Source organism: Panthera onca, chromosome E3 (genome assembly GCF_046562875.1).
Source record: "Panthera onca isolate mPanOnc1 chromosome E3, mPanOnc1 haplotype 2, whole genome shotgun sequence".
Taxonomy (NCBI): Eukaryota; Metazoa; Chordata; class Mammalia; order Carnivora; family Felidae; genus Panthera; species Panthera onca.
In genome coordinates this window covers 40,540,128-40,565,699 of record NC_138354.1, presented here as the reverse complement: position 1 = coordinate 40,565,699, position 25,572 = coordinate 40,540,128, and the positions used below count along the sequence as shown (strand labels likewise).

Here is a 25,572-nt window from a genome sequence, read left to right as displayed (position 1 = left end):
GGCCAGGGCCCACACCACGGGCACCGGCACCCCCGTTAGATGGCGAGAAGATAAAAGCAGGGTGCTGTGAGCCCCCCATGGGGGGACAAGGCTCTCACCTGCATTCCGTAACGTGGCTCCGGAAGGCTCGAAGATCGCCACCTGTTTCCCGTTCCAGACGGCAACGGCATCCTATAGAGAGTCACGGAGATCATAAAGCAACCTGCCACCGGCACCCTTACCGCCCCGAGTGACCCAGACAGCTGGCCGGGTCCTTTGTCCACACCGAAGAGCCCGGCCGAGCCCAGCGTCCCCCGCGCAGTCACCTTGGTGGCGAACACCCCGCGGACGCGCATGTCTGTGCGCAGGCTGTGCGTCATGCCCGTGGACAGGAAGGACACGCTGAGCAGGCTTGGGGAGGTCTGCACCGCGGCCACTTGCTGGTGGAGGTGTGAGCACATGGCCTGCTCACTGAGGATCGCCACGGAGCTGATGCTGTTGACCGCCAGCAGGCTCTTCCGTGAGCCCCACTGGGTTCCGCGCCACAGACGAGACGAGGGCGGGGCAAAGAGGAGGGAGGCGCGGTCAGGAGAGCGGCACTACCCGGCACTACCTCCCGGCACTACCTCCCCTCGTTATGGAAACCGATCTACAGATTTTTAAGCGTAAAGCACGCGCTGTACAGAAAACCGTAAAACGCGGGCGCTCGAGGTGTGACGCGACAGGGAGACACTGACGTGGCTGTTCCGTCTCGGGTCTGTTCTGACCCGTTAATTGTCAACTTAGGGATGTTTATTCTTTGTAAACGGACAGCAGGCTGACACGGTGTCTTAAATCGCATGGCTCTCCTCCGGTGACAAGAACTGCTGCTTTGATAACTTCACATCACCTTCCAAAACTACCTCAGTCTGGCTTTGGCTGCGCTATCCCGTTCCACAGCTACGTTTACCCGTTCGCGACCAGCGTGCACTGTTTTAATTGCTCTGGTTTTGAGATATATTCTAGTCGGGGATATGGAAATGTTCTGATTCTGTACGTGTTTTCCTCAGCCATGTGCCACGTGCTCTCCCAGAGGAGTTAACTTTGTTGAATTCCTCCCGAAGGGGGAAAAAAAAAAGGTCATGATTTGCACAGACGTACATGTGATGGGTAAATTTACTTGGGAAGAAATGACACTTTTATAAGATCGAGGCTTCTCTTTAAGGAATGTCCCAGCGCTTACGTGGTTTCTCTTTAAGTTCTTCAGGAAAATTAGCAGGGCTCTTCCTATCTCTTCAAATCTGAGAAAGTCGTACGTTCTCTGCCGACCTGATAATAATCTATGCTCTTTGCAGCCATTCGTTTTGGCCTCAGTAAGATATTTAACTCCCTACTTCACCGAGAAGCGACTTTTACCTCCGGCTGTGCCACAAGGGTCTAAGGGTAGCCCCCAAAGTGCCATATGGCGCCCCTGACCGCTTAGCACGTGTGTCCTCCTGTCCTGACCCGGCTGCGCTTAGGTAGATCTGGTCTCAGAGGACCGCACACCGCAGGTCTGAGGACCAGGTCTGAGGCAGCAGGTCAGGAGCCCTGAGGCGGGGGCGGGCACAACCGGAGCAAAGTGTGAGGCAACGGCCACCTAACGCTCTGGAAGTTGGGCAAGAGGCAAATGAAGAAGGCCTCAGGAAAGTCCGCTGGACCCGGCAGGAACAGCAGCGTCTGTGGCGCCCTCCCTCCCCCCCCAGGCAGGTGTGGCCGGGAGGTCGGCTCCCTGTCTCATCGCGGCCACACCATCTCCCAGGTGGTGTTTCTCACTCCCCCGGCTCCACGTTGTCAGGGTGGGGTCCCTGCGGCTCAAGGGGTGCCCGAGAATGCCGGGCCCCCACGCCCGCGCCCCGGCTCGCTCATGGTGCGTGGGCTCCACTCTGGGAGAGGCGGCCTGAGAAGACCACAGGCCGCGGAGCCCGGCTCCCTGCTCGCGGGGCAGGCAGGGTATCACTGCACGGAAGTGGCCACCGTCCCCATTCTGAGCTCTGGAGGGGTGACTCAGACTTTCTTCCCCCAGGAGGAGAGGCAGCCCAGCCCACGGGAACAGAGCTCCGAAGCGCTCCCCAGAGGAGGTGACCTCGCTGGAAACAGAACATGGGCAAGTCCGAATCTCAGGGTGCTCTCGGAGAGAGCGGGGGTTTGGGTGTGAGCATGGGGAGGCGGCTGGGAGCTTCACGAGAGCTACAAGCTCCCCACAAGCCAGACCGATGCCCAGAGGGAATGGGGGACAGACACACCTAGAGCGGCCTTACTGGGTCACAACAAAGCACCGACCCTGAGCTCAAACACCACACCTGCCCAAATCGGATGGGACTGGACCGTGGGGCAATTGATGCCCAGAGCCACTGGCCAGCGGCTGAGGGCGGCTGAGGCACGAAGTTCGGCAGATCAGGGAGAGGACGGTCAGAGAGCCTCACGGTCCCTGCTGCGCCAGGGGACAGAGACGTCACTGCGGTGGTCCAGCCACCAAACAAATAAACAAGTGGCAGCAAGAAACCCTAGAGGCGGGGGGGCGGCTGGAGGAACGGTTTGCAACCAAAAATCGAGAGCCACGTAAAACAGGAGAGTATGACAGACACCCTGGAAAGTAAAAGCAAACAGAAACTGCCAGAAGGCCCAGACGTCACATTTAACAGGCCTTCACAGCAGCCACTACAAACATATTCAAACAATATAGGAAACGGCACCTAGAGAAGCGAAGGAAAGTGTGACACTGCATCTCCCCAAATACGGGCCATCGACAGGGAGACAATTCATAATAAAAGAGCAGAAAAGGCATACGCCCAAGAGAAATGAAATCATATGTCCACACAGAAACTTGTACACAAACGTTCACGGCCACGTGAGTCACAAAAAGTCCAGACGTGGAAACAACCCATGCGTCCATCGATGGAACGGACGGAAGGAGAACGGAAACGAAACGTGGTCCATGCCCGCACTGGGCGCCCCTCAGCTGTGGGAAGGGACGAACCGCCCACATGCACCGTAACGGGCATGGACAGGGGACACGTGACGCTCGGTGACGGAGGCCGGACACGGAAAGCGGCGGATTGTACGGTTCCGTCTCTATGACACGCCAAGTGCGGGCAAACCCAGAGACAGAAAGCGCGCGCGTGTGCGCACAGAGGACAGGGGATGGGGGGTTGGAGGGGGAGGACTGCACACTCTGAATACACTGAAAGGAAAACCGGGGTGTTACCCATCTCGACAAAGCTGCTGTCAGCGTGGAGAGAGGTGACGGAGAACACGGGTACCGAGGACTACACACCCACAGTCCCGTATCCACAGTTCCGAAACCCCAAAGGCCTTCAGAGTCATTCTGTTGTTTTTATAGGGCCCTAGGCTGAGGAACTGGCAGGTGCAAAGCCAACCACGTCCTCCGCCGTCGCAGGGCGGAGAGAGTGCCCAGCGCCCCGGTGCCGCGTACCTTGATCTGTGTGATGTTGCCTTCGAGCTCAGTGGGGGTCTGAACGGCCCACCTGTCCTTGCCCTCGGCCGCTCGGCCGCTCTGCGGGCCCGGCAGTTTTCTCCACATGGCAACTCGCCCCTTATCGGTGCCCGCTGCCAGGAGACCTGCGGGTAAAAACGAAGCTCTCTGAGGTGAAAGGGTCAAAGGCAGGGGCAAAGGCTCTCAAACATCCGAGCCAGCCCTCTGCCCGGTGAGCTCCGGCACCGGCCCCGCCCCCACCCGCGTGCGCCGGGGGTGCTGGCGCTGCTCCTCCGGATTTTCCACGAGAGCAGGGGTCTGGGTGCTCGTTCAGTGCTGCTTGCGGGGCTAGCCTGGCACCCAGTGCCCAGTAGGCACAAAATAAACGATGGCCTGGCTCGTCGCCCGTCTTCCTGTCCTCCGTGTGTGTACACACGTGCACACATGCGTACAGGCACATGCATGCGTATTGTTACCTTCCCCTGCTTTTCCTCGCGGTTTCAGGAGGGAACACAGGTCACCTGCCTGTACCCACGGTGGCCACACTGTCGAGCAAACCCGCCGACCTTCACGTGCTGTCATTTTCCCGCTCCCCAGTGACTTTGCTCAGGCGACTGACAGTTACAACCAATCTACCACTCTCTGAGTCGCCACCAGCCATTTTGCAGCCCACAGAGTGAGGACTGAGGCCGCCTCTCTCTCCGGCACCCGACAAGGCTCACCTTTGACTTTACAGTAAGAAACACAGTTTATATTCTCTCCTTTCTCGAAACCAAACTTCTCTTCTGGACTCAGCACGTAATTCTCTCCTCCTTCCAAATCCCAGAATCTGCAACGAAAGGCAGATGGCGCCATTCAGGGGACCATGTCGTGCCCTTCCCCGCCTCCCAGGGTCTTGCTCAATGTGCACAGCGATCGGGAAGCAGACGGAGCCCGAGGGACTCTGACATACAAGGCCCGCTGTCATTATGCTTAGATCTATTTGATGCCTTGTTCATATTCAAAGGGAGCAGGGTTCGTGTGACACCAGGTCACAACGAGAAAGAAGGGACCCCAACCACAGCCATTAACATGGGAGAAACCCAAGTATCACATGGAGGAGAGGCAGGTAGATAAGCCAAGACGTGATTCCACATACGCCAGGCTCGAGAAAACCACGCGTCGGAATCGGGACGGGCCTGCCCGGTGAGGGCCGAGAGGGGACGCCTGGGTCGGTGCTGTGCTCTACCCTCTGACCTCAGAGCTGGTTGTATGGATGTGACTCCAAAGGGACTGACCCTCAATGGCGATGTCTGCCGAGCATCCGGGCTCTTACCTGAGGATGGGCTCCCCTACGGCGGTCACGAGCACGCTGTCCTCAATCAACGCGATGTCTGCCCGGTGACCCGTCTTCCCACTCAACTTGACCTGATGACGAGAAACAACCTGAAGGAAGCACGTTGCTCTTTGGAGCCCAGAGCGTCCAGTATGTGGTGGCCTGGTGGGGATGTGCCAGCCGGGCGGGTGGAGACACATGGAAAGGCGACCCCCACTCAGCCACACGACTCTCTGTGGTATGTTAAATGGCTAACGACTGTGGCTTCCGCACATGGTGCACGGTGAGCGCGTTTCTAGAGCAACTACCAAGGCGAGCCCCGTTCAGACATGGCCACACGCTCTCGGGCAGGTGTCGTGACCCCGTTCTGCCCGGGCCCCCCGGCCAGTGAGAGGCTCACGGGGATCTGGACCCGGGTCCACATGACTCAGGACCCTATTTTCCACTGCTGTGCCAGGGGCACCTAAGTAATTGTGTAAACACCTATTCACAAGAAATCAATCAGCTCGGTAACCTACAGGATCATCTTCAGGAGAAGTTCAGAATTCTCTCAGGAACATGGACTCAGCTGGTACAAACCAGGGGACTGGCCAGAGGCAGGGTGGACCAGCCCTCGCTGAGCGGCAGGCCGAGAGCAGTGGCCAACATGGGGCTGAGACACCTACTCCAGGCCTCGCTGGATCTCGGCAGCCCCACAGCTGGACGTGTGCTGCCCAGGAGGGCGACTGACACACCTTCGGGCAAAACAGGGCACGTGTAGGGGAGGGGGGGCAGTGGCGGCTGTGACGGAGGGAAGTGAGGGCCCCATCTGCACAAGGGTGGGAAGCAGGACGTTGTCCCCCATCCCGTTCCCACCGTGAAGGTCAACTGAGCTGCTGCTGCAGGGTGAGCAGTTGTCCCTAGTCAGAGCCGGGTGTCCAGGCTGCGAGCTGGCCGCCCTCTCCCACCCCCTGCCCGTCGGCGGATTCCCGCAAAGCTCCTGGGAACGGAGTCACCTTCGTGACGGTCCTGGACGGCGGCGCTTAGGTCGGGTGAAGCCCGGCCCGGCTGCCCTGCTGTCCGCCTACCTTCATCACTTCCTCCGCTTCGCCCGCGGGCCTCACCATGAACAGGGACAGCAGCAGGCTCCGCGTGACCACCACCAGGGCCTCCCTCCTCTCCAGGTAGAAGAGCGCCTGCACCGAGCTGTCCGTGGACGCTGCCTCGGTGGTCTTGCCTTTCTCGTCCACATAGTGCACCGTCCCTAAGGGCAAAGGGGTCAGTCCAGGTGGGGGGCACTCGCCAGCGGTCCCTGTAGCTACTTAGGTACGTTTGCAAAGCATAAACACGTCCATTATAAAACTTTACAAACCAAACGTTGAAAAACCGTCTGCACATAGACTCCCCGGCCATCTCTGAAATAAGCTTCACTTCTCAGCCCTGCCCATCTGCCGGGCGGCCTTGAAACTCTCTGTTCCCCCTGATGTGCTGACATTAGGTGCACATCCCTCACCCAGACGCCGAGACCTGGAGCCACGGCCCTCCCGTAGCCGCACGCGTTCTCCCGACCCAGAGGCCCTCCCTCCCCTGCTCTGCCCGGCCTGCCAGCCCCTCCTCAGCCTTCTGAGTCGGTGGGGAGCCTCCGGTGAGTGCCCGCCAAGCAGCCCTGTCTGCTGCCCTCAGGAGCCTCCTCGCCCTCGCCGTCTGCTCTCATCTGCTTCCAAGGATAACGTGACTTCCCGTTCAACCTACAAGTTCAAGGTTGTGCCGAGGCCCGCAGTCAGCATGACATCACCGTGCCGGCACCGCCTCAGCGAGCATCTGTGGCAGGCTTGGTGACACCCACACGTGTTCACTCAGCTGACGTGTCCCGCGAGCTCGCAGGCAGGGGTCTGACTGCACAGGGTGACCCTCCCGAGGCCCACAGCTCCTGTGGGAGGGGCAGGCCTGACCCTTCCAGAGCCAGGCTTGTCCTCACCGCACACCCCTGCCCACTGGGCCTTCTTCCCACATCATCTCCTCGACTCCCTGCTAAAGGGGCCTTGGCGCTGGCCTCTTCCTCCCGGCACTGCCCACGGCTCTGTACCCACGCCCGGCCCTCTGGACCTCCTCCAAGTCCCCTCCATCAGCTGTCTCTTTTTACCTCCAGAAACAAGCAGTATCTCTACCTTAACAAGGGCAAAGCCCAGCCCTGGCAGCTGCCCTCTGCTCTCTTCTTCCCGTCAAGGCTGAGCTGCGCGGGGGCCCGCCCTGTGGAAGCCGTCGTGAGCCCCCCTTCCCTGCTCTCGCTCCTGCGGCATGCACACTCGTGTGTCCCCTGACTGTAACCCCTCTTCTTTGCCTGCACCCATACCACACTCATCTGCTGCCGCGGGTGCCTGTGTCCCTGCTCACACTGAGGAGTCAGGACCCAGACAGACGGTGCCCCCGCCCGTCCTGCCCTGTCACACTCCCTCCCCAGAGCTCAGGTCAGGGCGCTTCCGGGCCACACAGACTGGACAACAAGAGGGCAGCACCGTCCCCCTGCCTGGAGCTGCACACAGGAGCAGCTGGGGCGGGCGGAGGTACCAACGGGGCCTTGTCCTGAGAGCCCTCCAAACACAAGCCGAGCCCATCCGCCTCCATCAGGACCAGGTGAGGGCCTTCTCTGAACGCTGGGTCAGTGATGGCCGAGAGCTGCTGACGCGTCACTCTAAGGCTGGCACACACACAGGCTACTGCTTTTTTATGCACAGACATCACCTCTTTGTTCACAGTCCCTACCAGACGCCCCTAAACGCTTCAATGTCCTAGAATCCCCACCTAATATTCTCACCATCCATCAGGCTGACAAAGAACGACAGTCCCTCTTGAGAGCCCATCTTCAGGAGACTCCCAAAGCTGCTTTTCCTCCAGTTAAACATGTCCAGGGCTCGCTCATCGCCACTCACAGCCGCCTTCGCCAGCTGAATGAGGTCCCTTTGGAAGGCAGACACGACAGGAAGTCAGAGTCCCAGAGGTTCCTTACTGGAAGGCGTGGTCACTGCAGATGTGCCCGCAGCCCACCCCGCACCAGCCCCACGCTCTTACTCACTCGCCAGGAGGGGGGAGCCGGAAGATGCAGTGGGTTAGGTGTTTTCCGTAGTCGTGCTTCAGCAGAGGAGGCCCTTGTACCCGACCCCTTTGGTCCAACCTCCACAAGAGCAGGACGCCAAGCTGGAAAACCCAACACCGTGTGAAGGAGACACAATCTTACGGTGACCGGTGGGAGTGTTACGTGGTGCGAGAGAATAAACGCCGATTCCTTTTACGACAAATCACAAAACCGTTATGTGTGCGCCGTGAACGTGGGAGGAACAGGAGCCTTCCGTGTGCCCTCTGCCACCCTCACTCCCCCAGATAACACCTGCCACACAGCCAGCTTTCAAAACTCAATTTTTGAGTAGACTCAGATTTACGAAAAGCGGTAGAGGTCATTCAGAGAAGTCCCGTTCTCCACCCCTCACTTCTCCTGTGAGCAGACCTTACTTAGCATAGTGCGTTTCCCAGATTTAACAAGCCGACACTGACGTACTGTATTGACTAGGGTCGTGCTTTATTCACACTTACTTTCTCCCTGGGTCCCCCCCTCCCCCACCAGGAGCCACAGGACATTTGGGCGTCACGTCCCCTTAGGCTCCTCTGGGCCGGGACAGTGTCTCTGACCCCCCCAGCTTGCAGGACTGGTCAGGGATGATGTGGGGCATCCCTCCGTCGGGACCCGTCTGACGCTTTTCTCGCGACTGGGCTGGGTTGTAGGTTCGGGGAGAAGGCCACGGAGATCGCGCGCCCTTCTCGTCACGTCACGTCACACGGGTGATTGGTGCCACTGACGAGCCTCATCTGTGCCACTGCTGACCCTCCCCGCCCGGTGAGGTCCCTTGGGTGACCTTGTCCACGGTGAAGTCTTTGCTTCTCCCCCCTCTCCGTCCCGTACTATTTGGAACGAAGTCACCCGCTTGAGTGTGGACCATCTACATAATCGCTTGGGTTCTTCAGGACGAGAGATTTGTCTCTTCTCCACCACTCACTAATTACTACATCACGGGTTCACACCCCTGTTTATGTCACAGACGGTGACTTTCCGCTTTGGGTTACAATCCAGCACCACTTGGTTCACTTTCGAGCTCCAGCTTCGGCCACCGGGAGGTCTTTCGTTAGCTCCTGCGTCCCTCTGACCCACCCTGGACCGCGGGATCTGCGAGCACTTCCCTTACTTGCTGGCTCTCCAGATCCTCTGGGCTCAGGGCCCGGCCCCAGTCCTGGGATCAGCCATCTTCCCAGGAAACCACCACCTGGGGACAGGCGTACTACATGTGCAATTTTTAAGTCATCGAGCTCTCAAGCTTAGGGTGCTCACGAGCGCGAGAGGTCGGGTGGGGAAACGGTGCCATTGGGCCCGGGCCAGGAGGCCTCTGTGGCTGCGGAGGCATGCTGAGCTTTGCCAAACGGCACCACTTCCGTAGAATGCGTCAGCAAGGAGGCCCACGCAGCTGTCAGGGCACATCTCCCGCTCGAGGAGGCTGCCACACACTCTTCTTCCCATCCTTTGTTCTCTCAGCGTGCCCCCGATCGTCCCGCAGGCCCGAGAGCACTAGATCATCGTAAACGGGAAAGTGCTTTCCAGATACAGATGGCCCTCGAACAACCCGGGTCTCGACGTGGGTCCTTTATAGGTGGACTTTCAGGGTATGGTGCGGTAAACGTATCTTCTCTTCCGTGTGAGTTTTTTGCAGTTTTCTTTATTCCAGCCTACTTTATGGTAAGCACGCAGTATGTGATACACCCGGCGCGTAAAACGTTGTTATTCGACTGTTATGTTACTGGCCAGGCTTTGGGTCAACAAAGGCTGTTAGCAGGTAAGCTTCTGGGGAGTCAAAGTTATACTCAGATCTCTGACTGGGAGAGGCTTGATGCCCCTAACTCCCAGGTGGTTCCAGGATCAGCTGTAGTGTCGGCCTTAAAAGGCAACTTACACACAAAGTCTCTCAGCAAAGCCCCTTCAGGTTTCTGGGTAACCGGCTACCAGACCGGAGGCAACAGCTGAGCTGCTTGGTCTCCCTTGTGGCGACAACATTCAACACAGTTTTATATACTCTAGACACAAGTCACCTCGGAAGACAAGAAAATCAGCCCCACGCACGAGCAAGAGTCTAATGTCGTACGAGACGAAAGTGCAGTCGGTGTGTTGACATGTGAATGTCGGGACATACCATCACTTCACTTGACCAGTGACACATTAGGACCCACGACACCCTGACTGATAACAAATATGTCCTCGCTCATTCAGAGGACCAAACGTTCCCTCACCACTGGTTCACGGAACCTCCCGTGAGAAGGGCCACAGATATGTCTCCGCTCACGTTAACGAAGATGACTTTGGGTCTCTGCCCAGGGGCGGGGTGGCCTGGTCTCTGGGAGCCACTCTAACCGGCTGCAAGAGCCCGAGGAGGACCCTCCACTCTGTGGCCTGTAGCAGGAGCACGGGTGGGGGTGGGGGTGCGGGATGGACGCCGTGACCCGTGGGACCTGGCACTGTCTCTAGGTGCACGGTGTCAGAACGGAGTTGAATTCTGGGCACCCCGTGCACGAGGACTACTTAGTGTTCAGTGTTGGGGAACCCTGTTCCCCACCCCTGCTGGCACTGGCTCAGGGAACCTGCAAGGCTCCCCACATTGCTACCTGTCACCTAACTGCCACCCCCCGCCAAGCACAAGTCTATACTGAGGGACAGTCTACAAAATAACCTGTCTGGACTCCTCTGTTTGGTGATGTCACCAAAGACCAAAAACAAGAGAAGAAAGGAAAGAGGAGACCAGGGAACCGTTTGTGATTCAGGGAAACCAAAGAGAAGGGACAGCCAAACGCAGTGCGTGGTCCCTGGCCACATTCTGGGTTAGGACAACACCCGCCGTGGACGGGACAGGACGGGACAGCCCGAGAGGGCGCCGCCTCAGCGCTCGCCTTCCTCAGCGCGAGTGCCACACACATGGCAGCTGTGTACAAGTCCTTGTCCTCAAGACATCACCGCCAGAGGACCTGGGGTGAAGTGTGATCTCTGCGACAAATTCTCAAGTATTCAGGGGAAAAGATAGAGAGAGAAAGCAGACGTGTCAAAATGGAACAACTAGAGAATTTACGTGAAGGGTACACGGTGCTCCTCGGGCTAGTCTTTCAACTCCTTTAATAGCTTGAAATTTTTCAGAAGTGGCAACGGGACAGAATGCATCGGTATGTGCTGCTGTGAATCGGAAGAAACGGGAGAAGCTTCGGGAAGCTGTGGGCGCTGGATGGCGGGGTGGAGGGGAGCGGAGTGCATGGGGTTGCAGAGTCTTGTCACGGTAGAGACCTTTTCATAGTCTGTGGACTTTGACATACGTGAACGTATTACCTTGCCCCAGGGAAATGAATGACCTCAGTGTAAAATTTCTGCCACGCGTCTGTGAATCGAATTAGGTATAGATGCTGGTTCTCAGCCTGGGAACACTTACTTAGCATTTTCGGCTGATAACTCTGTGTTGTGGGAAGTTTCTCGGGTCTTCACCCACTAGATGCCAGTAGACGGCTCCCTCCAGCCACTCTGACAGCAAAAACATTCTGCCAAGTGTCCCCCGGGGGCAAAGTGAGCTCCATGAGGAAGCCCTGAGCTAGACAATTAGGACCAGGGCCTCCCAGGCAACGAAGGAGTGTGCTCAGGGAACCTGCTGATTCGGGGGTGGGAGGTGGGGGGAGCATAAAAGTGACAGTACCTGTAACAGTCACCTCACCTTGATGAACATAAGTTTCCTAGAAAAGTTCACTTAAAAAATTACAGACACACTTCTGCCAGAGTATGACGGTAGGACGAAATTTTCAAACCTTACTTTCAGTATAAAACAGATTCTGCCATGACATCCAACAAGGTCAAGTGAATTCAGCAACCACTATGTCTCAAATTCTGACCTTTAACACTCTTCCCCACTTGCACTCTAACAGCACCGACGGGGATGCAGCGATCCGAAATCAGTGACAACCACGTCTGCTTACCCTGTCCCCCGACACGAGGCAGTTCCCGTTGGGGCTCCACTTGAGGACGGTGATGTCGCTGGTGTGGGTCGGGGGGACCGCATGCTGCTCCTTGTCCTGCTTATTAAACACTGTCACTTCTCCGGTCTCCCAGCCAACAGCCAGGATCATTCGCGTCGGATGCCAGCACAAGGAAGTGACCCGGAACGACCTCTCGATATGCGTATCGGGCGCATGCTCACCCTACAACGGACAAGAGGTAAATCCCACGTGGTGAAGGGAGACAGCTACTCTGGAACTTCTGGCTGATCAATGAAATCGGTATCAGCTAGAGGATATAAGGAGCTGTTTATAAAGGAAATGTTCTACTTAATTTTCATAGAAACACCAATCTTACCCTTGGCTATGAAGGCATAGAATTAAGACTCAACTGACCACGCTGACCAGGTTATCAAGGCATATGATCTCATACCTCATACTCACAACGGCTTGGTTGCTAGCTAGCATTTCAATGGGTTCCAATAAAACTTTATTTACAAAAATAAGCACTAGGCCCGGAGGTCAAGTCCGTTGACCCCAAGGTTCTATAAGTGCGGGCTCTTTTTTTTTTTTTTTTAAGTTTTTTAATGTTTATTTATTATTTTGAGAGAGACAGAGACAGAGTGCAAGCGGGGGAGTGTCACCAACCCTGACACGGGGCTTGAACTCATGGACAGCGAGATCATGACCTGAGCTGAAGTCGGACGCTCAACCGACTGAGCCACCCAGGCACCCCTGAGTGCAGGCTCTTGGGTGACCCCAGGAGCCTTTCCAGGGTCTGCAATGCCAAAGTTATTTGCGGCCCCTCTCACCTCCAGGCTGTTTTCCAGGAGCGGGGGACCTCAGATAGGACCCAGAAGCACGCAGACATCACTGATGACCTTCGCCGCTCCAGTGAAGGTGCGGTGGGACTTCAGAGGGTTGTAGCGGGAAGGGAAACGTGATTGTCTTTGTGACACGTGAGGGGTGTTGTGCACGGAGAGCGGTGGGGAGCAGGGGGTGGGGGGGGCTTCTACAAAGCTCTCAAAGAGCCATCCCAGAAAGAGATGTGCTGAAGTCCTGACCCGGTACCTGTGCCACGACCTTATTTGGAAATAGAGTCTCTGCACATGATCAGGTTAAGAAAAGGTCATTAGAATGAGCCCGAAGCCAATGGCTGGTGTCCTTACAAGTAGGGGAAAGAGACACAGACACACATGATGGCAGTGGAGCGATGTGGGTACAAGCAGAGGCGGCCGCCGGAAGCCAGGATGAGGGCTGGCACGGTCCTCCTCTCCCAGAGTCTTCGGGGACAGCGTGGCCCTGAGGAGCCCTCATTTCAGACTGTGGCCTCCGGACTGTGAGAGGACAGATTTGTTTTAAGCCACTCAGCTCACGGGGATTCGTTATGGCGGCCACAGGACACCAGCAGAGTTTCCGATGGCCAACGTGGCCAACAGGAGACTGGACCGGGACGCACAGATGCACGGAGGGGTTGGCTCTGGTCAGAGGCCACAGGCTGACTGTGGAATCTGCTAGACACTCCTAACCATGTCCCCAACCTAAGTGCCGGGACTGAGAGAACTGTCCACACTGAAGGGCTTTTATAATATTGGGAGTTTGAACCCCAGGAAAACGTGATACACACACACACACACACACACACACACACACACACACGCACACCCCACATTCCACACACTCCCCCACACCCGTGTGCACACATATACGTGAGAACGAAGAGGAGACAACAGCCAGAGCTCTGGGAGTCAGCATTGTGGCTTCTTACTACTCACTTGTTCCAGGTATACATCCACGCTGCCTCCTGAGGTCGGGCTGACGGAGGCAACTGCCAGGAACGGATGCACAGGGTGCCAGTGGATGTGGGAAGGAGACCCAACGGAGTCCGGGGCTTCCACTCGGTGGTCAAAATAGAGGGCCATGATGACACTCAGACCAAGTCAGGGCTCAAACCTGCGTGGGAAAGATGGCCAAGTCCTGTTGGTTTTGAACAAAACAAAGACAGTGACCATACAAGGAACCGGGAAGGACAAGCATCATGAAGCCAACATCGGAACATGATGCAACTGACAAAGGCCCCTTAAGACCATGCAGGCAACTTTATGTGGAAGAGAACTCTAACAGGGGGAAAGCGTACAATAAGCAAGAAATTGGACCCGGAATGATCCAGGCACGACGGAAAAAATAAAACACTGCCATCAAAACAATAAAGTAAAGCCCAGCAGGCTAGACGACATCTTTATTCCAATCATAAGGAGGACAATTTGCATTTCCATAGCTGCCCTTTGAGCAAAAATCCCCAGCCAAATAGAAGTGAAACTGCTTCACAGAAATATATAGAAAAACCTAGTATTCGACTTGCTATAAAGCCTGAAGACCACGGCTGTCTTCAACATCAGACTCTCAGGTAGTAGAAAGCAAGAGGGTTCCTTTGTTAGAGAATCGAGAAAACGAAGCCACGACAACAGCAGGGACGGTGAACTTGATTCATTCTCCGGACTTAACGTCTTTCTTTCCCGGAAAAGATTTGCGTACTGCCCTGCACAGGAGGGTGGGACGGTGCGTGACTGGCCAGTCCCGCTGCCCACTTCTCACACCCTCGAGTCAGTTTGGGGCAGCTAACTGGCAGATAAGACAATATTTGCAGGTTCGTGTGCTATCATTTAAAAGTATTCAACGTCATGCCCGTTAGAATGGCCGTTATCAGATAAAGAAGATGTGGTTTACATAGAAGACGTACTGCTTGGCAATGAGAAAGAATGAAATGCTGCCATTTGCAACAACGTGGATGGAATGGAGGGTATTAAGCTGAGTGAAATAAGTCAGTCAAAGATATCACAGGCTCTCCCTCATATGTGGAACTTGAGAAACTTAAGATCATGGGGGAAGGGAAGGGGAAAAAACAGTTTCAAACAGACAGGGAGACGAACCATAAGAGACTCTTAAATACAGAGAACAAGCTGAGTGTTGATGGGGGAGCGGGGGGAAGGGGAACATGGGTGATAGGCAGCGAGGAGGGCACTCGTTGGGATGAGCGCTGAGTGTTGTACGTAAGCGACGAATCACGGGAATCTACCCCCAAAACCAAGAGCGCCCCGTATACACTGTATGTCAGCTAACGCAGCAATAAATTGTATTTTTAAAAAAATGGCTGTTAACCAGAAAGATAGAAAATAACTCTTGGCACTGCCGGTGGGGGTGCGAACTGGTGCAGACGCTGTGGAAGACGGTATGGTGGTTCCTGAAAACTCAAACACAGAAGGACCATGTGGTTCAGCGGCTCCACCTCTGGGTGTACACCCGGAAGACTGAAAGCAGGGGGTCGGGTACATCCTTGTACACGCACGTTCACAGCAGCACTATTCACAGTAGTCAGAAAGACGGAACAACCACTGTCTCTTGGCAGATGAGTGGAGAGACACAATATGGTGCACATACAGAACACAGAATGAACCAGCCTTGAGATTCTGACATGTCACGATATCGATGAACATAGGAGACGTTACGTTCCGCTCAGCGAAATAAGCCAATCACAGAAGATCGAATGCGGTGTGTTTCTACCTCTGGGAGGGACCTAGCATAGTCACCAAGAGACAGAAAGTGAAAGGGTGGGTACCGGGGCCTGTAGCGCTGGGGGATGGGGAGCTAGTGTTTAATGGAGAGAGGATTCCTGTTTGGGAAGATGAAGAATACTGAAGAGGGTTGGTGGGGATGGTTACACCACACGGCAATGTGCTTAATGTCACCGGTTGTATACACGCAAATAATTAAAATGATAGATTTTATATTACGTATATTTAGCCACAACAAAAAAAATGGTGTTAAAAAAAAAATGAATGCTGCGACGTTCTATCATCGGAGTGGAGAACGGACTACGTCATTTGCTTTAGCAGCAACAATAATTCTATCAGAGGAAGCCTCGAAGTCTCAAGCTTGGATTTGGAGAAGGAAACCCATTTCAGGAAGAAGCTAAATGCACGAAGGTACAAATGAACAGTCACATATCAAACGTTCCCCTTTTTCTTCTGAGTATATACTGAGTCCGAAACACACGCACTTTCTGAGGTGGTGTTCTCACTGCCATGGAGTAAGGAACACATGCTGGGGGCTGCTGGTGGAGCAGGGAGGCAGGGGCGGGAGGTGTGGGGGGCCGGAGTCAGGGGAAGGGGCAGGATCCAGAGACCTCTCCCCCCCCCCCCCCCATCACAAAGGGGACATCCACTTTGGACGGGGCTGGGGCTACGACTGTCCTTATGCACTTTCAAATGAAGTCAGTACAACGGAAAAAAACCGCATAAAAATCTGGGCGTTTAAACGAAAGGAAACGTTTGCGTTAAAACAAAGGAAAGCTTTTGAGTTTTCATGTGTCGCAGCCAACCAAGGGTGGAAATTTGGGGCTATGACAAATTTGTACTTGTGTTTAACAATTTTACTTGGTGAAAATATTGCTCTGAAAAATAAGTCATGTTAATTTTGTTAGACTGAAGGAAGAGTTACCACAGCACTTGAGGTAAAACCTGGTTTCCCCTGTATTTTTTGTCTCAAACATCGCTGTGGAATAAGCATGGGTGCTCACAGGTTTTATTTTTTTAACGTTTTGTTTATTTTTGACCCAGAGAAAGAGACAGCATGAGCGGGGTAGGGGCAGACAGAGAGGGAGACACAGAATCCCAAGCAGGCCCCAGGCTCTGAGCTGTCAGCACAGAGCCCGATGCGGGGCTGGAACCCAGGAACCGTGAGATCATGACCCGAGCCCAAGTCGGCTTAAGCCACCCAGGCGGCCCACTCTCAGGTCTTTAAACTACTTTTTCCTGCCTGGGACTTCCTGGGAGACTCCCTCCCCCACACTCCACCTTTGGATATTCAGAAGCCCCAGCCCTCTCTGACTTCACTACCAGGTTGTTCTAGGCTTCTCTCCAGCGTCCCCACACAGGCTGGTCCTTCATTGCAAAGTCCTTCAGACTTCATTGCAAATGTGTGCTTGACTGACTTCTCTACCTGCTGCAGGTGGGGGTCCCTGGCTGCACCCCCAGCCCTGAGAACAGCACCCCCTCCAGGCGAATACGATGAAGATATTGATTAGTAAGGGAAGATGCTCTTGCTGGTTTATTGCAAACAGCGGCCAAGGTGGGTGAGTCCGTTTTTACCCAGTGTGATGGATTGCTCACCATTCCTTGTACCTGCGTTTCAACGTTTTTCCACCACGAAGAAGTATTATCTGCATAATCATAAACAAAAGCTACCAGAGTAAACACAAGAAGAGGTGACTAACGACATTATCCTTACCTAACGACACCGATCAGTGGCATCAGTTCGCAAACAAGCGCACTTCCTTTCCTTAAACTCAGGGCCTCTAGAACAACAAAAAAGTGGCAAATGTACAAACTTTGAGGAAAAGAAGCAAATTCCGTTAGTTCTAACCGATTTGCTCCTGTCCGACGCCAGTCCCTGCCGCGGACCACCGCCTCGGGGCGCCCGGCTCAGCTGAGGGTTCGGGGTGCGCAGGCGGACTGAGCAGCGAGGGGGGACGGGGGGAGGCTCTGGGGGGCGGCGGCAGAATACAGGGGCGCGGGCACTCGCGGCCACCCAGCCGGCGCCCCCTCACCGCAGACGGTTCAGGGTCACAGCCGCAGGCCTTGCACGCGAGGGCCGACCGGCCGCGCATAGGGGCGGTTTTCTAACTCCCACCCCGTCCCGCGGGGGGTCCCGGGAGCCCTGCCGGCGCCGCCCGCCTCCCCTCCCGAGCCCCGCCGGGGGCTCGTCCCGCCCCGCGGCCCTCGGTGGAGCCCGGACTGCGCCCGCTGTGGCCATCATCGCGTGCTGACCTCGGACGCCGCGCCCAGCTCCCGCCGACCCCGACCCGACCCGCTCGGCCGAGGCCCGGTTTCCGGAGGAAAATGGCCCGGGGGTCCGCGGGACCGGGGTCTGGCCCGGCTCGTCATCGCTCCGCTCCCCCGCCCCAGACCACCACGGAGCCCCTACCCAGCGGCTCGCAGCCCTCGCCCTTCGACCCCACTCACCTCCGCCGAGCCGCAGCGCGTTGCCCGGACAACGGCTGCGCGCGGAACGCGGAAACTGCCGAACTTGAGAGCGGCGGAAGCCGAGGCCACCCGAAGCGCCTCGAGAGGCCGGAAAGAGCCGAATACGGTCGAGAGTGTTCGTGAGGCGCCAAGGGCAAGAGTCCCTGGCGGGTCCCCGCCGGCGGCCAGCTCCGCGGTCCTGCGGGGCATTTTGTCCCCGTCGCAGTTTACAACCAACAACGCCAGCTCAGAAAGGGGAGCTAGGAGGCCAGCATTTGCCTGTGCTGCGCAGAGAAGGGAAGCGGGTGACATTTTTATAGGTGTGATGAGGATGCAAAGCCTGTTGGGACCGGCTCCTGCAGTTACACCTTAATAAACGGGTTGGTCAGCTGACAGTGTGGAGGAGAAACGGAACGCCATCTTCCTTAAGATTCTCTTCGGTTCATCTTCTTCGGTCTTTGGGACCGCACACCGTTTGCTGGGCTCTACTTTGTCTCATCTCAAGGAGGAGGGTGTGGTTCAAGAGGATTTCTGAGCAAAGCCGATTGATTCGACGTAATACTTGATGTGCATGCAACGCTTTGGGGGCCGTATGGACTCCTTTGGCGAGAAAATGGTAGCCAAGGGTACCCATGGCTTCATCCCATTAGAAACCAATGTGACTCGTGGCGGCAGATTGCAATCCCAAAGGCACTAGAACGTGCGCCCTGGCCTTTTCGGTCAGGCGTGTTTAAACTTGGAAATTAACTTTGAACAACACAGCAAAGTCATGTCGTTAAAGGGAAAAAAATGTTGCTACAGCAAAGAAGTCCACATTAAGTGAAAAAAATAAAAGGAAAATGCAGATACTACTGGATCCCACAGGATAGGTGCTGGATCACATAGGTACAAGGAATATGCCGTTTTTAAAGACCTCATTTTCAGAAACAAAAACCCTGACATGAGACACTTTCGGTTTAAGGTGTACTGCGTGTTACTTTGATGCATTCATGTTATGTGGCGGCTGTAGCGACATCGGTCATATGACGTAACTAAGTACAATATTATCGTCTGCATCCGTCTTATTGTGCATTAGAGCTCTATGACTCATACGCTGCTCCTTCCAGGTTTGTACCCTCGAACACCACCCCGCTTTATCCTCTCTTCCGTAAGAAACGCGAGAATTTAGAACACACTCCTTTATCGCCATGACGAAGAAATATGACCCACGTGCCCAGCGCCATCCACTGCACTAAGAATCTTCAAAAGCACACACTCGATCTAATAAAGGGCATCTTTATCTCACTCAGTTGCATTTGTATACTTTGTCGTCAAAACCCCGGTTCGCGCCGGATTCAAGACTCTGAGCTGAGGCGGCGTTTACTTCTCACGCATCCGTCAACACAGCTCCGGCCAATCACAGCCAGGGCGCTGGCCCTATTGGCTGTCTATCCGCCAATCCGGAGAGACGCATTGGCCCGCACGGCCGCGAGGCCGGCGTCACAACACTACCAGCGTCGCAGGCCCGCCCCGCGCCCCCTCCCAGCGTCCGTACGTGCAAGCGCGCGCGCCCGCTGCTGGCCAATGGCAGCGCCCCTAGGGGGGCGCGCCCGCTGGAAACTCGGGCGTGCTCGTCCCCGCGCGCGTCGCCCCGCCCTGCCCCGCCCCGCGCGCCGTCCGTCCCGCCCCGCCCCGCGCGCAGTGCCCGCCGTCTCCGCCGGCTGCCGTAGCCGGAACTGCTGCTGAGCGCGGCGGGCCGGGCCTCCGGGAGCTGAGAGGCGGCAGCACCCGCGCCCGCAGCCTCGTCAGCCGCTCGCCTGCCGCGGAGGGGACGTGCCGGGGCGAGGGTCCCCGGGCAACTGCTTCCGAGGCGGGAGGACCACATCGACGTCGCGGCTTCTGTGCAGCGGGCTCTCGGGGGCCGGGGCTGCCCGGCCCGGCCGGTTCTGCGGGCGCCCGGGAGGCCCCCGGGGAGCCCGCGAAGCCAGGCCGCTGCGAGGCGTTGATGAAGAAGGTGACCGGGGGCCGGGGTTCGGGAGGGGTGGGCCGCCCCGACCGCCTGTCATGGCGAGGCCCGGGCCCCAGGTGGAGCGGGGCTGCGGGAGAAGCGGCCTGTGCCCTCGCGTCGGTGCTTACGCACGCGGTACTCCGTCGGGGTGGCCCGGCAGAGTCCGGACCGAGGAGTGGCGCGGTGACAGCGCTCTTTGTGTGCAGCCAGAAGTCGGCCCGGGAGGGAGGGTTTTGCTTTTTCCTTCCCGAAGCCTGACAAAACGGTGTCGAGTCGGGATTTTTCGCTTGAGGTGATTCCACCTCTGCGAACGGTCAGGAAGTAGCGTTGGAGGTTTTCGGTCAAAGGATTCCATCCCCGTGGTTTCCTTTTCCTGTAGGGGAAAACTCTGAAATGTGTCAATATCCTTTTGGTTGCGAGAAGCCGTGTCCTTCTGCGTTCAGGTCTTCCCTGTATTCAGCCAGGCACACAGGCAAGTCTGTTGTGTTGTGGCCGGTGTATGCCCTGCGTGGGTCCTGCCTGGCTTGACTGTGGGTAGTTTTGGGGATAAAAGGTCCCTGGGAGTAGGTTTCTCCGCATTATAACCCAGAGAAAGGCCCTTTGGGGTATTCCTAGGTTTCTTAAGTACCAACGATAGGTTGAGAAATAGGTCGCCTTAAGTGCTGTGCAGTGAAGTCCTCTAAAAAGTTTGGGTGTTTGCCCTGTATGGTTTTATTCTTTGGCAGAGGTTTTTTTTTTTTTTTTTTTTTTTTGTATTTGTTTTCTTAACTGTCATTCCTTAAATTCGAATAATTTGTAAGACCAATTCCAGCAGATGAAAACTGGCACAGATCATTTTGTGACAATACATCGGAGCAGTGGGAGGTGTTACTATGATTTTTTGCTATGATTTTTACTCTTTTCTAAATGTTTCAGTGAGAGACCATTGTCCCTATTCCTGTATTTCACCCATAGCCTGGGTGCCTTGCTGTCTTTTCCCTTTTGAATGAAGCGTTTCCATTCTCAGCAGCTTTGTTGAGGATGTCAAACAGTTTGGACATAGCATCATCACCTGTTGAGGAATCTAATTTTCATCTTTCTTGCTTTATCACAGGTACACATTACTGACCCTTTTGGGGCTTATAATGTGATGCTACCTGATCCTGACTCAGTTTTTGAGCGGATCTGCTTCTCGGGATTGCGCAGATTTTTAGGGTCCTCAGTTCTGTGGTTGACATTTCGCACTGCAGCCGGTAACAAAGTTAATGCAAGGGTTTTATCAACGGTTGTCGAGAATTTTTACACGACCCCGTCTTCTGCCCATTCTTGCATTTGGATCTGGACGTGTCTGCGGATGTCACGTTCACTGGTGGCTCCAACCTGTTCCATGCCCCAGGCTCCTTTGTTGTAGAAGCATTTTTAATTCGTAAATCTCGGCAGCAGCACACACCTCCCACCCTAGGAAGCAAGATTCCCAGAAACCCCGAGCTTATTATTCTTTACGTGTGTTTTAAAATAAGCAGGCGGACCGGCAGCCGCGGGCCACCATGGAGTCCCCTGTGCACGCAGGCGAGCCCGCGCCTCTCCCGTGGCGGGGTGGATCCGGGCCCCTCGCCCCCGCTCCGGGGCCAACTTTGGGGAGCGGCGTGTGGGGCAGGTGCGCGGGCCCGGAGCCCCGCGCGTTTTGGGGGCGGGGAGGGGTGGGGTCGGGGGCGCGGGCGCCGAGGCTGGGGCGGCTCTGGGAGACGCCGGCGCGCGAGCCGCCCGCCGCGCAGGCCATGAGTCGCGGCCCCACGGGGTAGGTGGCGCGGGGCTCGGCCCCGGGACCCCGGGACCTCCTCCGGGGCCCGCCGTCCCCGGCCCTCCCCGCCCCCACCCCACGACCCCGCCGGCCGGGGCGCCGCGCGGGCAGGGCGGTCCGGCCGCGGCCCCCCGGACCGCCAGCCCCGCCGCCTCCGCGCCTGCCGGCCGCCGTTCGCCGGGGTCGGCGTCGGGGGCCGGGGGCCGGGGGCCGGGCCGGGCCGGGCCGGGCGGCGGCGGCGGCGGCGGCGGCGGCGGCGGCGGCGGGCGGCCGGGAGGGGATCGGGAACAAACAACGGCGGCCATGTTGAGAGGGCATCGGTGCGCTAAACTTCTCGGGCAGGCTGCCGGGCGCGCGCCTCACCGGGGTCCCCTCCCCTGCCCCGCCAGGATGACAGTGAAGTTGGGAGACGGCGGCGGCGGCGGCGGGGAGGACGGGCTCAAGCGGCTGGGCAAGCGGTCGGCCGAGGAGGACTCGCTGGAGGGCGAGGGGCCCGGCGGCGGGGACGCGGCCGAGGAGAGCGGCGGCACAAAGAGGGACGCCAGGACCCCCCGGGACGGCGGCGACGGCCCCCCTGCGCCCGCGGGCGGCCCGCAGGCCCCGTCCCCGCCGCCCGCCTGCCCGCAGGACCAGCACCACTTCCTCCGGTCCAGCGTCAGGCCGCAGAGCAAGAGGCTCAGGAAGGACTCGTCGTGCGCCGGGGGGAGCGGCGGCGCCGGCGGCTCGGGGCCGCGAGGAAAAGGTACGGGACCCCCCGCTCCTCCAGGGTGTGCCCCGGACCCCGGGGGGGTGGCTCAGAGGGACCCCCGCCCGCGTCCCCGCGCGCGCTGCCGCTCACTTCAGGTGGCACTGGGCAGGGGACGTGTCCCCTTTCTCCTCCCAAGAGGCTGTTGCTCTCCGTGCTGAAACTCCGGGAAGAGGCAGTGAGTATGCGTTCTGGGCAAGTACAATGGGTTCCTGAGTCTGGGGGGGGTTTCCTGGTAAAGCAGCCTCGGTGACCTACACGGTGGGCTCTTTAAACCTCAGACAATAGTTGGGAGAGGGAAGGCGAAATACCTACCACGTCTCTTTCCTGGACACGAGCTGGTGGACGTACAACAAAGGAGTGGGCTTTTGAAACTCATTTGATAAGAAGCCAAAAGTGACGGATCACAGAGTCTGACTCGGGCCCATCGCTCCCTGCCTCCTGTAGTCTAGGCTCAAAAGTGCTGAGGACACGGGGGTGCAGCCCTTAGACTTTCCACCGGGCGCCACGAAAGGCTGTCCCCTGGGGCAGGAGGTAGTGAGAACATCTGTGGCCTGGGACGTACCTACCGTCTGCGGCGTTGGCCCTGCGTTCTGACCCGATGGACGGTAGTGCAGCTTCGCTAGGGTCCCTTCCAGAACCGGGAGGGGAGCCGCGCCGTGGTGCTGCCGCTGCTGTGTTCGTTCTCCGTCGTGTACCGCTTTTCTCTGTAAGAGAGCTGCTCTTAACGTCCTTTTCCTTTGAGGCCGAGTCTGCAGCACTTTTACAGGTAGCAAATGGAACAAAGTTCCAATGAGTTTTTCAGGAAAAAAAGCCTTATGTTTAGTTCCTTGGGAAAAGGTAAGTGAAATTTGTTAGGCGGCCCTGATCATCTTAAGAAGGAAAGATTTCAGAAACCAACGGAGAAAGAACCCAGTTTGGAGACTTGTGCCAAATGTGTACGATTCAGCGGAGTTCTGCCTTGTCCTCATCTGAGGAGGCCGGCCTCTGAAATCATCCTGGCCTTACCAAATTTTTGTTTTTGGTAGATTGGATGTAAGCAAAGTTGTAAGTGTGCGGTAATTTGGCACGTTTCAGAAATTAAACCTTGGGTCACATACATTTACGTTGGTGTGAGAGTTGTCAGTTAATTAGGAAAACGTTAATTTGCTTTATTTGTTGTGTGAACCAAATAGCTTTTCCGCTCCTGGTTACAGGTGTGTAAGTCAGCTCAGCCCCTGGGATGCCGTCAATGGTTTGTGGCTTCAGAAGCCCTGGCGGAGCTCAGGGCCTTGCCACCTTGGCCCTCTGACCTTTCGTCTGCTTGTTTGGCTCCTTGAATCTGCCAGAGAGAGGCGCCTACTCCCCTGAGAAACCAGGCACGGCGGTGGCTGCTCACGTGGGACGGGCCGAGTGAAAGCCCTTGCTCACCTGTAAATGGCCAGCTGTGCGTCAGGTGCTGCGGCGCTCTGGCTTCGGTGTGTGGTTAGACTCACAGCCGTCAGGTGATGAGGGGAGGTTTGCATTCGTTTGCCCAGAAGAGCGTGGCTCCGATGGAGAAGGGCCCCTGGAGGAGCCTCACATCACATCATCGGTTCTTGTCCCAGAGTGGCTCTGAGTGGCGATCGACTTTCCGTTAGGAAAATGGAAGCTTGTCAGGATATGTGCTTCTTGGGAGCTACGTACTTTCTTATTTTAGCAAGCTGATATTTCCCGGAGTGAGAGTAAAGTCAAACCGTAATGGTGGCTTTTAGGAGAGGAGTAGAAAACACGTCTGCTTTGCTTCACAGGGAAGGTTGAGCCTGGAGTTTCCTGGTGGGGTCTGATGTTGGCTCCACGCTTCAAGGTGCCCCCCACATGTCTCGGGAACCTCTGCTTGCTTATCTCCATTAGCAGCCAGCAAAGGTCAGATTCTGACTGAGTGCCCCGTAACCTTTGCAGACACTTCTTAGAGGGGCATCTGTCTTACAGATTGTGGAAATCTCCACCTGGGGTGTGGAGCGCAGATCCAGGGGGAAATGAACAGTCCTAGCGTTTTTTAGTTTTTTCAAAAAATGAGATTTCCATTTGTCTGGTTGTTGGCGGTTCTTTGGCCGATAGCTTGCAGACAGGCGTGCGAAGCTTGCGGTGAGTGTGGGGGGGACGGTCTTGTGGAGGGAAGGAAGTCCCCCTGGATTGCTGTCCACAGTGCTGTTTTGCTCTCCAAGAGGACTGTGTTTTGTCAACTTCAACAAACAGTGACTTTTTTCTAGCACGATCCTGCATTAAATTCTTTTTGAATTCTAAAGGTCAGGATTTAGCACCTAGGTGCCGGGCATCTCATATCTGTTACTTCAGTGTCAAGTGGGCACAGAAACAAGTTTGTCGTTTGAATGACGTGCTCCACCTAAGCGGAAGGTAAGCCGCAAACCAAGGATGTGTTTGAGCCTGAAACCCAGAATTCACATATCTGTAAGAACCAGGTCGAGGACACAGAGTTCTCGAGGCTCTTCCACCTTTGGCCAGTTCGCGATGTGGGTGACTGAGCAAACCTGTCTCTCTCGGAGGCTCGGTTTCTTTGTGAACGGGGATAACGCCAGCGTCTGCCTCGGTGCAGTAAATATCACCGCTAAGCCCTGGTGTAAGTCGTTAAGAATCTCCCGACGCCTCTGTTACGGGAAACGTGGATAGTTTTGAGGTTAGGGAGCTAGAGAGGCTGGGCAGGTGGACACGGGCAGGTGTCACCTGTGGGGAGGGGGAGAGAGAGGTCCCAGGAACGCCCCTGAGCTGCTACCCGCCCTGTTGGGCCAGTTGAGGCGGGTGCAGAGTAGACTCTCGCTTTCCATCGCTGCCCTCCCTCTCCCCTGCTCCCTGCCCGAGACCCTTCCTTCCACCCACCTGCGGGCAGGCTGGTCATGAAAGTGCGGGCTCCACAGTTGGGCTGTGTCACCTGGTTTCTCTGTGCTCGTTCTGGGGGAATCAGCAAATCCCTGTGCAGAACTTACATATGTTTTGCACAAACCGTGGGCTACTCATAGCTTGTAGGTGTTTTTAGAAGACATCACGTGAGCTCTGCCACCCCGATGGGGTCAGCCTTTGGGAGACGAATACCATACTGGAAAGAGAGGTGAGCCGGCAGTCGGGAGACCCAGGTTCTACTCCCGGAGCTGCTGTGGGGCCCGTTCGGCGGTGGGACAAACGGAGGTCCCTTCAGCGGCCCAAACGTTAGGTTCTTTACTTTCCGAATGGGTCGGCTGAGATAGTGGCGAAAGCCACCTTAAGGTAACGTTGAG

General features: G+C 56.5%; 2 protein-coding genes across 11 annotated transcripts in view; one reads left to right on the top strand and one right to left on the bottom strand.

The window, feature by feature from the left end:
- Positions 1–17,915, bottom strand: part of IFT140 (intraflagellar transport 140) — a 75,322-nt gene extending 57,407 nt beyond the window's left edge. For 2 of the 9 annotated variants that reach the window (XR_014136372.1, XM_081791760.1), the window contains exons 1-12: positions 17,810–17,915; positions 17,076–17,142; positions 13,565–13,742; positions 11,772–11,993; positions 7,801–7,922; positions 7,543–7,685; positions 5,816–5,991; positions 4,749–4,840; positions 4,156–4,262; positions 3,434–3,579; positions 306–509; positions 99–171 (exon numbers count right to left, since the gene is read on the bottom strand). Coding sequence is in view for 8 of the 9 variants with exons in the window: in XM_081791760.1 (XP_081647886.1) it covers positions 99–171; positions 306–509; positions 3,434–3,579; positions 4,156–4,262; positions 4,749–4,840; positions 5,816–5,991; positions 7,543–7,685; positions 7,801–7,922; positions 11,772–11,993; positions 13,565–13,711 (1,432 nt within the window). In the remaining variant the exon portion in view is untranslated. The other 7 variants (XM_081791763.1, XM_081791764.1, XM_078440281.2 and 4 more) reach the window with 7 other exon arrangements.
- A 1,571-nt stretch (positions 17,916–19,486) lies between these two features.
- CRAMP1 (cramped chromatin regulator 1) overlaps positions 19,487–25,572 on the top strand; it is a 57,384-nt gene continuing 51,298 nt past the window's right edge. Inside the window, exons 1-2 of one of the 2 annotated variants that reach the window (XM_078440274.2) lie at positions 19,487–19,802; positions 21,966–22,318. In XM_078440274.2, the coding sequence (XP_078296400.2) occupies positions 21,967–22,318 (352 nt within the window). In that variant the 5' untranslated portion in view covers positions 19,487–19,802; position 21,966. Of the gene's footprint in view, positions 19,803–21,501; positions 21,574–21,965; positions 22,319–25,572 lie in introns of those variants that run through there. The other variant, XM_078440273.2, reaches the window with a different exon arrangement.